Raw genomic sequence first — 16,180 nt, 5'->3', positions numbered from 1 at the left:
TCTTATTCACACCAAGGCTAAATTTACAATAAAAACAGTAATCATGAAATATTACAATTGAAAATAACTGGTTACATTTGCATATATTTTAAAATGTAATTTATTCCTTTAATGGCAAAGCTGAATTTTTAGCAGTCATTACTCCAGTCTTCAGTGTCACATGATCCTTCAGAAATCATTCTAATATGCTGATTTTGGTGGTTAAGAAACATTTTCTTACTATAAATGTTGAAAATAGTAGTTTGTAGTTCAAAACAATTTAATGATCATTCTTTAATTCTGGATTAACTCTTGCCGAATAAAAACATTAATTTTATTTATTTAAAAAATCTTTTAGAGCAGGCAGCCCATATGACTTACTTTCTTCTATGTCAGAATTTTTATTTTAGGTGAGTTTTTTCTGTAAGACTAAAGAATGCTGATCCCTTTTTAATGCCCTTTTTTGGGGGGATGTATTTAAGCATGCAGCCCTGTCTGAGTACCGTCCCATCCTGACCAGCAGCCCTGTCTCTCACTCGCTGTCTTCCATGGCAGACAGGAAGCTCACCCTCATCCCCATCATCTTCATCATGCTCCGCATGTGGAGCACCATCCGCTTCCTGCTCCTGCTGACCGACTCCCCTGCAGGACACAACCCTGTGCTGGTTACCTTGCATGTGAGTCACCCGGTTCCACTTAGTTAGTCTGAAATTAACCTGATTTACTTCCACCCGAAGTCCTATTAATGCGGTTTATTTGTATACTTCATCAAAGTCATTTATCTATACTTGCCTTTATTGCATTTGGCAACCCAATGATTCTGATTTCATTGTATTTAATAGGGAATTGGAAACACCTTTCAAGGAGCTGCTAACTGCGTCATGTTTGTGCTGTTGACTCCCTCGATTCGATCACGTCTGGTGGCTCTGCTGTGCTGCGGAGGTCAGGACAGATACTGGCGTACAGAATCAGTGTCCCAGAACAGGGAAAGTGCATATACACCTTCACACAGGGAGGAAAACCCCAACCCCCAAACCTAGGAGAACAGCGAGGGGTAAAAGCTGCTAGGATCCTCCATCTGCGGCAGCACATTTAAGTCTATTTGAATGGAGTGAACGCTCTGACTTTACAGCTCTCTGTTGTGGGAGTTACGTCAGAGCCTTACACTCAGCTTTCTCGTTTGACCAAGCGCCTTCACGGATTACAGGGGACTGCGGTCACATGCACAAAACCCGCAGAGCATGGAACACAAACGCACTTTCTGTTACCAGTTTAGCTCAGCACTTTAGGCGAGAGGCTTTCTGTCTTCCAAATCTGTTTTCATTCTGCTGCTGCAGATATCTCATGTTCATTTAAATAGAAATGAGATCTGTAGCTCAGGGGAAGCGAGGGATACAGCAGTTTATTATCTAGTGACCAAAATGGCAAATGTGTGAAGTGTTTTTACAAGGGATTTCTTCCCTCTTTCTCCCACCAAAGCATTCTTAATGTAATGTTATTACATTACATTTAATATGTGTTTTTAATCCATGAATTATGTGTATTATGTGTTGTATTTATATGTACAAATGTATAGTATTGCTTTTGCCCTATGTATGTATAATGTCATAATCTCATTTCTTTCTTTTTTTTCACTTTTCTCTGTATAGAGTCACATGCACCTAGTCACAACATGCACATTTATTATTATTTCACACAATGCCTTAAAAATACCTATGACACAATGGGGAAGAAGTGCCTTTTAATCTTTGTATATTATAAATTATGTAGTTATGAATTTGTATTATAGTTATATTTGATCAACAAATCAATTAATTTCAATAAAACGATTCATTACCTGTCAGATTCAGTTATTTTATTATTTTATTACTTTATGAAGTAAATTAGCTCCTCAAGAGGGGCATAAAGCTATAAAGAGCATTAATAATAAAAAAAAAAAAGAGACAATAAGTGGCTTACAGCTGCTATTGTCATGAAGACATTAACTGCTCCTGTTCCAGCGGTCACATACTGAACGTGCTCGTCAGCCACTCCTGCTGAGCTATAGATGCTGTAGATGCAGACTAAACGTGTGTGCTATTATTGTTTTCATAAATATTTTGAATTAGCTTTTGGTTTTATATTTAAAATTTTCTTTTAGTTAGATTTTTATTTTATTTGTTGTGTGTATGTTTTGTCATTTTTATTTATTTCCAGTTAGTAAATTTAGTGCTTTATTTGTTATTTTTATTTTCATATAGTTTAGATTTATATATATATATATATATATATATATATATATATATATATATATATTACATTTTATACTTTTTTTAATTAAAAAAAACATTTCTAATCATTTTAGTTAAATGATAACAACCCTGGTCAGATTATTGTGGGAGGTTTGGTTCTATGCATTAGCCTAGTTGTTTGAATTTTGAGATGCAGGCATTGCATTTAAACAATGGAGGAAGATGAACATGAGCTTGCAGGGGAGGGGCATAAGGGGACTAAATGATTGCATACATGCTGCATACATCAGCACAGAAAAGTCTTTTTCAAAGTCATTTTCACTGGAAAATCCAGCTAGGACATTTTGGTGAAATATTACAAGGTCAAAAAATGTTAAAAATGAAACGCGTTTAAAAAATGTAAATATACAAAGATTAATAATTTACAATAAGATCAATAACGTGCATTTGCAACGATAGAATTTTCATTTCATGCTGACCTTATTTATTTAAGCTTCACATCCATAAAACAGTCAGAGGTGTCTGCCATCACTGAACACTCTTTCTTGGCCATATGTGTAAGGTTATGGAGAGAATCTGCTTGGTAATTATCCGTAAATTATTAAATGATTGCGCCAGCACATTCCCTCAATCCTTGACATTCAGTTGAGTCTCACTTGAAGTTGGCTAATATGCATTTAGAGTGGAGCTGAGCTGTATCTGAGCTTCTCTAAATATTTGATCATACATGCTGTATAAGACTCAGTCTATGCCAGTTTCACCACAGTGAGGATACAGAGCGACTTCTCCATTATCTCAGCATGATATCAGATCTGCTTTCAGTTAACAAGAAGAGGAACTATTCTGAGGATAGCTGGGATAAGGGCACATGCTGAATACAATGGTAAATGTTGTGCTGATTGGTTATGTAAGCTGAGGGAAGAGGATGTTGTATATATATCAACTCTTATGGTACTGCTAACCCTGAGGCAGTGTCAGTTGACAAGCCAGTCCTATGAGCAGCTCATAACGACAGATTATTGACAGAGTGGAAACTACAAACATGGCTCAACAGTCATTTTTGAAGCATGTATCATTCATTTTAGCATTAACACAAGTGCAGTGTAATGTTTCACTGGCAAGCTGGGACAGAACAATCACTTGATTTTGGTTATTCACTTAAAGCACATCAAGCACTTAGTATGTATTTTTGACAATGTGCTGTAGAGTATAAAAAGGTGTGTGTGTGTGTGTGTGTTTAATCAATAGCAAATGTTAAATTCATAGCAAATGTAGTTGTTTGTCTTCTGAGAATTATGATTTCCAAGTTTTAAGAGTTCATATGCCTACTTTAAATTCAGAATACATTTTCAGAATTATTTTAATTTCATTTATTTGATTAATCATGATATATACTTGATCATTTGTAATACAATTGAAATTTTATCTTAAAAACAGAATCCCATATTGTGTGTGTGTAAACTTGATTTATTTTCAAAGATACATTTTAATATTAACATATATATATTCCCTCTCTCTGCTCTGGAATTTTTTGACTCGTGTCTGTTTTGGGAAAGTCACATAATACTTACGTACCTTTTCTTGAACCTTTGTTCACTTCAGTGTCCATTGCTTGGGTGCGTTACAGCCCTTCGTGGGTGCCTGCAATGACTGCATATCACTGCAGAGGACAGCCACCTAAAGGAGAGCTTTTTTAAACTCCCACACACAGTCCTGACTGTGAGGACACACACCTCACCACATTCCCCAGTGGGGTGTTCAGCCCTCGACCTGCTGAAATAAACAGCTGAGGATCTCTGTTTAAGTTGATGAGGTCCAATCAATTTGATTAATGAGTTGCTGAAGGAGGAATAGGAATGAGATAATCTACAGTGCTGCACTGCAGGAGGGAGCAGATACTGGTCAGACAGAGACCCCTGCTGTCCGTGTCACGCTGATCAAAGGGGGATGCTGCTTTCTCAAAAGTGGCTCTGTCTCTCATCATCAAATACATTTTATGGAATAGACCTGATCTTTTTTACTCTTTTGTGAATTAAAATAATAATTTTGTTATTTGTATGATTTTTTTTATTTATTTAGAGCTCCGTGAAAAAGTCTCGTTAGGCTAATGAAAGGTGCAATTGTGCAAAAAGGTGCAAAAAAATGTACCTTCGTTTTGCAGAATCACATTTTAACTGAACGTCAGCAATCAATAATTAATTCGACATTTGCTTCTATCTAATTTCCAAGTATTTTTTTTATAACTGTTCTGTTATCAAGCTGGTAGGGCCTATCCCATGAGGAAATATCCTGAATTATGCCGCTTGCTCGTGTCTCCGAGCATGTCCCTTGATCGGGTATGTCCCCTGCATGATGTCCCTCTATCATGTGCCTGGATCATGTCTCTTGATCATGTACCTGACCATGTGTCTGAATGATTGTCCTGACTGCCAAACTGTGGCGAGTAGCTACACAAGCCTACCAAATTTTATTTGAAATCGCTTCACAGAAGCGCTACTTTTAAACTAGTTCAGCGTTTCGAGTAGTGAGCTAACCAAGTAGAGGCTCATTTTTTATTTGAATAAACTAGTGATGCAATTTTCCCCCAATGAAATGAAAAGGTAAGCAACACGATCCAAATCTGTTCTAGACTCCGTTCTGAATCATTCAGTCTAAAGAGTCATTTGGAGATACTTTATAAGGTACAGAACAATATAAGAACGCTGGATGAAGAGGAATATTTGCTCACAATCCACTGAAAACAGTTGTGGAATATATGATGTCGTTTAAAAGTGATGAAGATTTTTCAAGGCAACACTGAACAACTCTGTATGGCCTACAGCAGGTAAAGACGTTACAATAAAGCACTTAACCATAGTATAGCAAAACCTTGGGCATGTACTTTGGGCAACTTGTTTTTTCAGTATGTCCCATATTATTCAAACAACTATACTACAATGCAAATACTATGTGGCTATCAAAGTTCAAGGGACAATATGTTATTGAAAATAAAACATTTGGTATGTTTTTCAGAAGACATATGTTTTCTAGATGTAAGTCGCTCAGCACTTGTCAGAGTGTATCCCTGTAGGGGTAATACAGGTCAAAATAATAAATCACCACCTGTTTTTCTAATTATAGATCATATATGTGCAGAGACGTTTGTTGTTGAGAAACAATTGCACGTTCAAATGTATTTTTAAAAAATTGAATAATTAAAGGATCTCTGTTTCTTCCGTTTTAAAGTATCTTCCCCAACAACACTGGTGCCAGAGTAAGTTTCTCACAGATCCTGTTTAGAGACTCAAACATATCTGACAATGATGCATTTGCGCTGTTTTCGTTCAAATCAAAGCGTAAATACACGTAGAAAACATATACTTGTGTTGCAGCTGAGCTGACACAGAATATGAAAATGGCGCTACGGTGATGCGGAGAGACACAGAGGAGACGAATTGTTGAATAAAGTCGTTATTTTTGTTTTCTTCGCGTACAAAAAGTATTCTCGTCGCTTCATAACGTTACGGTTGAACCACTGATGGCAGATGGACTATTCTGACGATGTCTTTCATACTTTTCTGGACCTTGACAGTGTAATTTACTTGGCAGTCAATGGGACAGTCACAAGCCTCCCGGTTTTCATCCAAAATATCTTGAATTGTGTTCCCGAAGACGAACTAAGTTTTACGGGTTTGGAACGACATGGGGGTAAGTGATTAATGACAAAATTTTCATTTTGGGGTGGAGTATCCCTTTAACTTTTAGTCTGCTTGTTACGGTCAAAAAAATAAATTTATACAGTCACATTACTATATGCATTAGCCTACATGAGATAGCCTATGATCACTAGATTTTATACAGGTGTTACAATAATGATTTTGTAAATGGTGATCAGCAACCAAATATTGATAATGTGGATGTTACTGCCTTTTGCCTTGGTGTGACTTCTCACGTTTTGGAGAAAATGCAAAGGCAGAGTACATTAACTTCAGCTTTTCAGCAGTTTGAGCTCACAATTTTTTTAATGTAGATCATTTTCATTACTAAAACATCTAATTGTTACATTTTCAGTGTCCTAACTATAATTAATTTGGTTGGACAAGTAAAAAACTTTAAAGTAATTTTTCTCAGTTTCATACTCTAGCGAGTTAAGGTATTTTGCCTTTGTAGGGCAGTATTGATCCCCTAAGGATTTTTTTCCGACTATCCGGGGCTTTTTGGGGGCCCTAAGTAAGAGTAAAAAAGGAAACAGTAATTTTCTTATATTTTTAAAGTGCATTATCCAAACTCTTCAAAACTTGTAATATATGAAGAACAAGTCATTCTGAGGAAGCATGCTTATTTTCATGAATTTACTATGTTTTATTGATAACAGAAAATTAAAAAAACTATTAGACATCTGATCTCATTCTACCTCTCTGTGTGGGGGGTGGGGGGTGGGTAAGCACCACTTTAAAACATCACACAGATGATTCTTTTCAATACATTTTTGTTCTGAAAGTGTAAGTGTGGTGTTCTATATTTTTAATGTTTGCTTAACTAAATCCTCATTTTAATCCACGCTTCAGATTTATTACTATGCTGACAGCATCTATAGCTCAGCAGGAGTGGCTGATGAGCACGTTCAGTATGTGACAGCTGGAACAGGAGCAGTTAATGTCTTCATGACAATAGCAGCTGTAAGCCACTTATTGTCTCTTTTTTTTTTACTTATTAATGCTCTTTATAGCTTTATGCCCCTCTTGAGGAGCTAATTTACTTCATAAAGAAATATGAGTGTAAAGAATATGATTTTCTGTTTGTGTAGGTGTTCATAGTGGAGAAATCTGGCAGAAAGTTGTTGCTACTGATTTACTTTGGTGTCTGCTGTGGAGCCTGTTCCAAATCAAAGCGTAAATACACGTAGAAAACATATACTTGTGTTGCAGCTGAGCTGACACAGAATATGAAAATGGCGCTACGGTGATGCGGAGAGACACAGAGGAGACGAATTGTTGAATAAAGTCGTTATTTTTGTTTTCTTCGCGTACAAAAAGTATTCTCGTCGCTTCATAACGTTACGGTTGAACCACTGATGGCAGATGGACTATTCTGACGATGTCTTTCATACTTTTCTGGACCTTGACAGTGTAATTTACTTGGCAGTCAATGGGACAGTCACAAGCCTCCCGGTTTTCATCCAAAATATCTTAAATTGTGTTCCGAAGACGAACGAAGCTTTTACGGGTTTGGAACAACATGGGGGTAAGTGATTAATGACAAAATTTTCATTTTGGGGTGGAGTATCCCTTTAACTTTTAGTCTGCTTGTTACGGTCAAAAAAATAAATTTATACAGTCACATTACTATATGCATTAGCCTACATGAGATAGCCTATGATCACTAGATTTTATACAGGTGTTACAATAATGATTTTGTAAATGGTGATCAGCAACCAAATATTGATAATGTGGATGTTACTGCCTTTTGCCTTGGTGTGACTTCTCACGTTTTGGAGAAAATGCAAAGGCAGAGTACATTAACTTCAGCTTTTCAGCAGTTTGAGCTCACAATTTTTTTAATGTAGATCATTTTCATTACTAAAACATCTAATTGTTACATTTTCAGTGTCCTAACTATAATTAATTTGGTTGGACAAGTAAAAAACTTTAAAGTAATTTTTCTCAGTTTCATACTCTAGCGAGTTAAGGTATTTTGCCTTTGTAGGGCAGTATTGATCCCCTAAGGATTTTTTTCCGACTATCCGGGGCTTTTTGGGGGCCCTAAGTAAGAGTAAAAAAGGAAACAGTAATTTTCTTATATTTTTAAAGTGCATTATCCAAACTCTTCAAAACTTGTAATATATGAAGAACAAGTCATTCTGAGGAAGCATGCTTATTTTCATGAATTTACTATGTTTTATTGATAACAGAAAATTAAAAAAACTATTAGACATCTGATCTCATTCTACCTCTCTGTGTGGGGGGTGGGGGGTGGGTAAGCACCACTTTAAAACATCACACAGATGATTCTTTTCAATACATTTTTGTTCTGAAAGTGTAAGTGTGGTGTTCTATATTTTTAATGTTTGCTTAACTAAATCCTCATTTTAATCCACGCTTCAGATTTATTACTATGCTGACAGCATCTATAGCTCAGCAGGAGTGGCTGATGAGCACGTTCAGTATGTGACAGCTGGAACAGGAGCAGTTAATGTCTTCATGACAATAGCAGCTGTAAGCCACTTATTGTCTCTTTTTTTTTTACTTATTAATGCTCTTTATAGCTTTATGCCCCTCTTGAGGAGCTAATTTACTTCATAAAGAAATATGAGTGTAAAGAATATGATTTTCTGTTTGTGTAGGTGTTCATAGTGGAGAAATCTGGCAGAAAGTTGTTGCTACTGATTTACTTTGGTGTCTGCTGTGGAGCCTGTTCTTTTGACTGTAGCACTTTACTTCCAGGTATAACAACTCTATATTTATTTAAATACAAACTAGAGATGCTTAATTTTGGAAAAATAAAATGTGGAGATATTACAAATGTTTAGAAACTAAAATTATATATATATTGGTACATTCCATTGTGTGTGCTTATTTGCCCTGATTTTACATTAGGTTATTTTTGCCAACATCTTCCGGTCATTTTAAGTCAGTCGTTGAAAGCATTAATTATATAATACAGTTTAATGTAATCTTTGGCCAATTTCAAAGTGAATTTCCATTTTGTATACTGTACATTTATATGTTGTGATGCCTAAATTCACTTGTGTTAAAAGAAAAACTAAAATATTGTGTAAATAATGTCAGTAATATGTTAATATGATTATGACATTATTTAGACATAATATTTTAAAATTAAAATATTATTGTTTAAATGAGGTCATAGCAATATTTTAATATAGGTAATTTATTGGTTATTGGCCATAACATAATAATTAATGGTAAATGGTTTATCTGTGTTGGCGAGAATTTTATTTCGGTCCATTCCTAACAGAAGCACAAAGAATTCAAATGTTTGTGTTTTATTTTTTATATATTGAAACAAACTGAATGTATACTTAGACAAAGTATTATGTTAAAATTAAAATGTTTTTGTCTAATTAATGTTAGAGTAATATTTTAATGTAAGTTATTTATTGGTTATCGACCATAACATAATAATTAAAAGTTTATATGTATATCAACCAGATTTTTGATTTCTTGACCCCTAATACAAGCAATAAGGATTCATATTGGAGCTAGTTGTTATGACTAATCAGATTCACTTTATCCCAATAAGGGAGTTTCCTTATGTGGCCCATTATGTTTGTAGTAAACTCTTGTTTACAGACAGGTGTTATAGGCATTGTAAAATATCATTCCCAGCTGAGATTTTAATTTTAGAGCTGTGAATGTGCTGGCCTGACAAATTTGCCTCTTGGGTCTGTGTGAAATGCAAGGCTATAAATGGTAGAATAACTGCTGCACATTCCACCCACAGACTACACTGGACTGGATGCCCTATGTCAGTATCAGCTGTGTCATTGTTTACGTCATCGGACATGCTATTGGCCCAAGTGAGTTCACACCAATCCCGTAGGGGCATATTACAGATGCACAGGGGGGTTTGCTGCAACCCAGTGAATTCACTCCCTCACTTTCATTTGTTGTATTCCTTGGTGGGGAATGACAATAGATTTATGCCACAGTTCTTGGGATTTTACATTAAAACCCTGGAGTGAATGCGGGAGAAGTGCTTTAAAGTGGCAGTAAAACAGATTGTAAAAGCAGCACAGTGTTTCAAGCAATCTCTTTTCTTACTGTCTATAAAAAGATGACGTGTCTGATGATATCCAGATTTGACAGCTTTTTCTGCATCCCTTTGCAGGTGCTATTCCTAATGTAATCACTACAGAGATGTTCCGGCAGTCTTCTAGACCACCAGCCTTCATGGTGTCTGGCTCGGTTCACTGGCTCTCAAACTTCACAGTCGGCCTGGTCTTCCCCTTTCTAGAGGTCAGAGGTCAAACACAACACTAACAAAGTCATAGTATTGCACCAGTTGATGCTTTTGTTAAGTTATTAAAGGAATAGTTCACCCAAAAATGAAAATTTGTTATCCAAGCTGTGGATGAGTTTGTTTCTTCGTCCGAACAGATTTGGATAATTTTAGCATTACATCACTTGCTCATCAATGGATCCTCTGCAGTGAATAGATGCTATTAGAATGTGAGCCCAAGCGGCTGATAAAAACATCACAATAATCCAAAAGTAATCAACATGATTTGTGGGTTACTTTTGGATTACTGTGATATTTTTATCAGCTGTTTAAACTCTCACTCTAACGGCACCCATTCACTGCAGAGGATCCATTGATAAACAAGTGATGTAATGCTAAAGTTCTCCAAATCTGTTCCGATGAGTAACTGATGGTTATTTTTTCATGGACTCAGTGCAAATCCTTTTACAGTTACAAAACTCACTGAATCATCAAAGCAGAAAAAGTGTCCTTATTTGTATCTACAGAGAGGCCTGGGCGCTTACAGCTTCATAATTTTTGCCTGCATCTGTCTCGCCACACTTATATACATCTGGGTGATCATCCCAGAGACCAAAAACAATACCTTTCTGGACACCAGCAAGCTTTTTGCTCAGAGAAACAAGGTGGACATTGTGGTGGAGGGTGGGGAATCTGAGGTCAAAGAGACTGGAGAGGAAAGCAGCGAACAAGAAATAAAAAACACATTTCTCTGAATGGATAAGTTGTTTACACAGGACATGTTCTTGTCTGCAATGCTTTGAATTGTTTTAATGCACTTAATTTTTTTAGTGTCTTCCGGGTTTTGAAAGCAAGAACAGGTCCTGTATTATAACACTAAAATATTGTGCCTTTTCATTGTCATCTTTATTTGGGGTCTTTACAAATAAGAATGTACAAGAAATGAAAAAAAAAAATCAGGTTTAAAATGCATGAGCCAACTTCTTGTATTGATTATTTTCATATGGTGACAATTACATTAACATTATTACATTTATTGAGAACTGATGTAATCCAGTAAAAAGTCAAGGGAAATTTACTGCAGAAAATGTTGTGCAGTATTGAGTGCATTTATAATTCTTTATAATAATTGCATTGCATATTTTACAATACTGCCATGTCATAAAGGTCAAACTATTTTTTGAAAGACTTTATGACCTTAAGGGTTTGTTGCATCATATGACTTTGATTTTTTTTTTGATTTGGACAAATGTATTTTAATGAAGGTGCTTCACTGCCTAATTTCTTTTCTAAGAAGCAATAATAAAATATTTTATTTCTAAAATGTTTTTGTGATATCAAGAATTTCTTTCTTTCAGAAATTAGAAACATGCTCTTAATAGATATTTAAGGTATAGAATAGTATGCACAAAGTGCATTTGGAATAAATGAATAGATTTGGACTGTTAAGAAGGTTAAGAATATAAATGTTTATTGAAATTCTTCAGATATGATTCACATTATTCAGCTGGGTAAAAATAGATTGAAATGCTTGTATTTAAAATACAGATAGATTAGAATATCTTTCTCAATTGCAATTAGTCCCCAGGGAGAGTATACAGTTCAAGTTAGCAGAGCTAATATTGCTGATATTGACATTCATTTGAAAAAGTTCTTAGCCTGTGGCAATCTCTTTCTCTCTCAGAGGCAAACCTGCTCAGTCTGCACCTGAACTCCTCCATACAGACTGAGCGGAGTGATTCCCCAGCTCAGGACATTCCCTTTCACCTTGCCACTATCACACAACATTTGCTCCTTAATCTCTGCCGCAGTCAGAACATAATCCCACACATTTACATCGGTCATGTGCCCTACAAAAGCAACACTGTCCGAGATCCCTAAAAGGCCATCCTGGTCCTTTCCCAAAATGAGGTTTCCTCCAGCTGGAATGGTGTATCCTGCCCGAATGTACCGCTCTTTCCCGACCAGTCCGTTCACCCACAGTTCAACCCCTCCGGTGTGTGACGACCAAGTAAAGCAGTAGTTTGTCCAATCGTTGGATTGATGTTCGAATGGTAAATTCACAAACTCATCTCCGATCCAGAGACCCACTTCGGTGCCCAAAGTGATCATGAGCTCATTGTCACGTGCCGTGAAGTAAGAAAGCACGGTGAGGTCTTGTACGGGCGGAATACGGACGTTCATGCAGGCTGTGAAGGATTGGAGGTTCATGGGGTGGGATAAGACCACCATGGCGTAACTCTCCACATTCTTTTTTGGGAAGTAGAGGGCCAGTGGCGATACATGTTGGAGGCCTTAAGGAGGAAAGGTGATGTAAGTCAATAAATAGCATCTCAATTGATTACATTAGTTGTTATGGTATATTTGAATGTCTACAGTTCTAAAACTACAGTTGCACCCACTGCAAAAAATACTCACCTGTACTTGTAGATGATAGTCCATATCAAAGTCAAAGCTAATTTGAATTTAGAGATTGTTTGACAGTGTATTCTGAGATTGACACACATTACATTTAAAGGGATAGTTCGCTCAAAAATAACAATTCTGTTATTTACTCACCCTCCTGTATGACGTTTGTTTTCCATTAAACAAGTTGAATGCAGAATGTCTGAGCTTCTTTTTTATACAATGATGTGCATGGTGAACCGATGGTGTTCAGCTCCAAAAAGGATGAAATACCATACGAACATTATAAAAGTAGTCCACATGACTCATCATACACTATATTCCAAACCTCTGAATACTGTTTTTGTTAACTAAAACTAAAACTATCAAAAATATTTAAAAACATTTCCATTAATTGAAATTAAATAAAATAAATCTGCCTTTGCAACTAATTGAAATAAATACTAATATTACTGAAATAAAAAAGATTTAATAAAAAATTAAACCAAAAAAAGAAATAACTATAAAAGCTAAAAAAAATTAAAATAAGAAAAATAGCAAAACCCACTATATTTCAAACTTCTGAACAGTGTTGTTTTTGTTAACTAAAACTATCAAAATATTTAAAATTTTGATAAACATTTCCATTAATTGAAATTAAACAAAATAAATCTGCTTTTGCAGCTAATTGAAATAAATACTAAAATTATTGATATTTAAAAACATTTTTTTTTAAATTAAACTAAAATAAATAGAAAAAAAATAAAGCTAAAAAAAATAAAAATAAGAATAACAAAACCAAAAAAAGAAATATTAAAAAAAACATTTTTTAAATCTGTTTCTGTAGCCATATGGTAGTTTGTATAAGGAACAGTCACTATTTAAGTCACTTTCCACTAAAACATTTTGCTTGACAGCTTTGGCCACCATTCACTTTCATTGTATGGAAAAAGCAGCTTACGTTCTGTTACAAATAACAGAAGAAAGCCATACAGGTTTCTTAAAGACATTTTTAAAAGAATTAGACATTTAAAGAATTTTTATTTTTGGGTGGACTATCCCTTTAAGATTTCCCTGACATTTCTCATGAAAAGTTATACCTGAAACCGTTTTTTTGTCCAGTGACACAATAAGGCTCTCAATCCTCTTAAGCTTAGCTTCAATCTCCTCCTGACGGCAAATTCCTGCAAGAAACCAAAGAGGAGAGAGGGAGAACATGCTCAGGCACTGCAGGCCTAACAAAGAGCGTTTTTCATAACTGCTGGAAAGGATGAAGCTCTGCCCTAACCTCCTTTGCTCAGGCGTGGGAGGAAAGAGGACTCCACCACTCTGTCATTCAGAGGCTGGGCCATGCGGTAGTCGTTCCACAGGGTCTTATTTTCATGGTCCATTAATGTGCTCTCCAATTTCCTGATCTGAAGGTCACCACATTAAAAGTTAAAGGAAAGCAAAAAAGATTTAAAACTTTTTCATGAGGACTTTTGGAGGCACCTGATTGTGAGAGAGGGTGATGGGCGTATCAAATACAGTCCACAGAATGCTCTCATGGCACGGCGGTGTGGTGAGAGAGCCCTGATATCTGAAAAAGTGACTCAAGTTGTCTGGAAGCATGGAGCGTACGTTCAAGTTGGTGATATTCATAGCCTGACCTGCAAAGAGCGAGAGAGGAAAATACAGAAAAGAAGTGGATATACGAGGCAGCATAGAATGAAACATTTTTGCGATGGTCATCCAAAATGTTTTGCATTACCTGCATACTTGATGTTTGCCAGGTTTGCAATGAAATCACTGTAGTACGTGTTCTCAAAATGACCATCCTAAACACAAAGTATCCATATATCAAATACTGTAAATGAATAGTAATATATATATAAATAAATGAACTTCAAAAATATATATATTCAAAATATATAAATAACAGACAGACAGTCAGATATAAATTGTTACAATTCATTACTATTGTAAAAATATCATAAAAAATCTAAATTTATTAAAAAAATATAACACTAATAATATTTTTGGGAAAATATATAAATATACTAGAAAATGTATTCAAAAGTCAGAATAAATATAAAAGTATTATAAATATACTTTTCAAAATATATATGATCTGTTTTATATTGTATTATTTAACAGTAAGTTGAAACTAAAGGTGGTATTAAACTAGTGGCATGGTGATACTAGCTATAACTATAGGTCTATGTGAAGTTGATCGAGCCACTCAAGTGTAAACATTTTCAGATAAAACATTCTTTTCAGAATAATTCACATAGACAATCATTTTCCCTGTTAGACAATAATTAACATTTTTCATTTTCATTTTTCTTTGAAGATAATTTGCTTTCCCTTATTCCCGTTAGATGGCGGCACTGCACCACAATAAATATATATTTTTTTAAAGAGTCATAAAAAATACAAACATTATTCTAATTTCAAACAGGGTGAAAAAGATGGTTACAGCCAGCCTTACCTCATAAAAAAAGGCTAAAACTGCAAGACCGTCTTGTTTATCTTTGGCCTCGTGGAAGCTGCTGTACTTATCAGAGTTGTAGTGAACAACATGCAGCTGTGACACAAGAAGTCAAACAGGAAGGGGCTAGAAATGACACTTAAAATTGAGTAATGTTAGATTCAAAACATATATTGGGTTAAACAAGTCCTTCCGTATTGCTAAATTAAAGTTTCTCAACACTCTTGAGCAACCTAAACGCAGGAATGCTGTTTATAAATCAATACACTTTATAATAGAACAATGATAACTACATATTTGTCTAAAATAGAAGCTGACATACTGTAGTAAGATTTCAGGCACATGTCCAGCATCACTTGAACAGATAAGCCCTCAACCATAGTCACTGAAGGAAACAATGCCTTAACAGCATTGCTTTATATCTAGGATGTCTCTAAACGTATATTCATTCATGTGTTGGGCTAAAATGAATGATGTAAATACTTCTGCCATGTAGCGGATGCCGTCCACTGTGTGCTCTGATCCACTGGCCTCCAAGTCCCAGCCTCCCCAGTGCAGATGCATCTGGACAGCAGTGTAGTGGTCTGGAAAGCCCTTGGTAATCTTCATAGTCTGTGGCAGCTGAATTTCCACTGTCAAAAACAAACAAGATTGTGGACTACATTCTAAAAGCTCATCTATCCTGTAAAGATTACATGGACTGAAGTAGTAAGAGGGAAGTATATACTGTTAGTACAAAATAGATACATTTATTTTGGCCACTTTTTGACACGAGGGGGCGACAAAATCAAGATAACAGATCTACATAACAATTGCAGGCGGTTTATATTAGTTTGAAAATAATAACAATGAAGAATTGTCCATTGATTTGAAATGGTTCTAATATAAGAATTCATACCAGAATGTCCATTGTTGGTCATGCGAAAGCTGCCGTGCATGTCCTCATAGCCTGTCAGCTCGAGCTGTAGCAGTCGCGGATTGTACCGCACTTTGCGCCGCTGTATGTCAATGGGAGACTGCTGGTCGCCGTCGCACTCGGGAAACTTTTCTGCCCAGTGCTTCTGATCCAGTTCTCCTTCTGAATGAAACAATGAAAGTCATTTAAGCAGAGCGCGACACATTTCTCGTATACAATATAAAACGCAGCCGATTATAATAATTTGGGGGGGGGGGGGGG

At 35.7% G+C, this 16,180-nt stretch overlaps 3 protein-coding genes across 3 annotated transcripts in view; 2 read left to right on the top strand and 1 right to left on the bottom strand.

Moving 5' to 3' along the window:
- Positions 1-1,731, top strand: part of LOC107591148 (probable G-protein coupled receptor 157) — a 6,246-nt gene extending 4,515 nt beyond the window's left edge. Inside the window, exons 3-4 of the mRNA XM_016280190.1 lie at positions 462-656; positions 822-1,731. Coding sequence (XP_016135676.1) covers positions 462-656; positions 822-1,019 — 393 coding nt within the window. The 3' untranslated portion in view covers positions 1,020-1,731. The remainder of the gene's footprint in view (positions 1-461; positions 657-821) is intronic.
- Positions 1,732-8,298: 6,567 nt separating this feature from the next.
- Positions 8,299-10,903, top strand: LOC107591128 (solute carrier family 2, facilitated glucose transporter member 5-like). The gene is made up of 4 exons (XM_016280170.1): positions 8,299-8,404; positions 8,533-8,632; positions 10,038-10,165; positions 10,676-10,903. The coding sequence occupies exons 1-4, from the start codon at positions 8,390-8,392 to the stop codon at positions 10,901-10,903; spliced, it is 471 nt and encodes a 156-aa protein (XP_016135656.1). The 5' UTR covers positions 8,299-8,389.
- Positions 10,904-11,602: 699 nt separating this feature from the next.
- The window catches only part of LOC107591102 (carbonic anhydrase 6-like), a 6,461-nt gene continuing 1,883 nt past the window's right edge, over positions 11,603-16,180 (bottom strand). The window contains exons 2-9 of the mRNA XM_016280131.1: positions 15,902-16,081; positions 15,487-15,635; positions 15,004-15,099; positions 14,284-14,350; positions 14,025-14,182; positions 13,822-13,948; positions 13,634-13,717; positions 11,603-12,442 (exon numbers count right to left, since the gene is read on the bottom strand). Coding sequence (XP_016135617.1) covers positions 11,829-12,442; positions 13,634-13,717; positions 13,822-13,948; positions 14,025-14,182; positions 14,284-14,350; positions 15,004-15,099; positions 15,487-15,635; positions 15,902-16,081 — 1,475 coding nt within the window. The 3' untranslated portion in view covers positions 11,603-11,828. The remainder of the gene's footprint in view (positions 12,443-13,633; positions 13,718-13,821; positions 13,949-14,024; positions 14,183-14,283; positions 14,351-15,003; positions 15,100-15,486; positions 15,636-15,901; positions 16,082-16,180) is intronic.

This window comes from Sinocyclocheilus grahami, unplaced genomic scaffold (assembly GCF_001515645.1).
Source record: "Sinocyclocheilus grahami isolate Dianchi unplaced genomic scaffold, SAMN03320097.WGS_v1.1 scaffold137.1, whole genome shotgun sequence".
In the NCBI taxonomy this organism is placed as follows: domain Eukaryota; kingdom Metazoa; phylum Chordata; class Actinopteri; order Cypriniformes; family Cyprinidae; genus Sinocyclocheilus; species Sinocyclocheilus grahami.
This window is presented reverse-complemented; position numbering and strand designations above follow the sequence as displayed.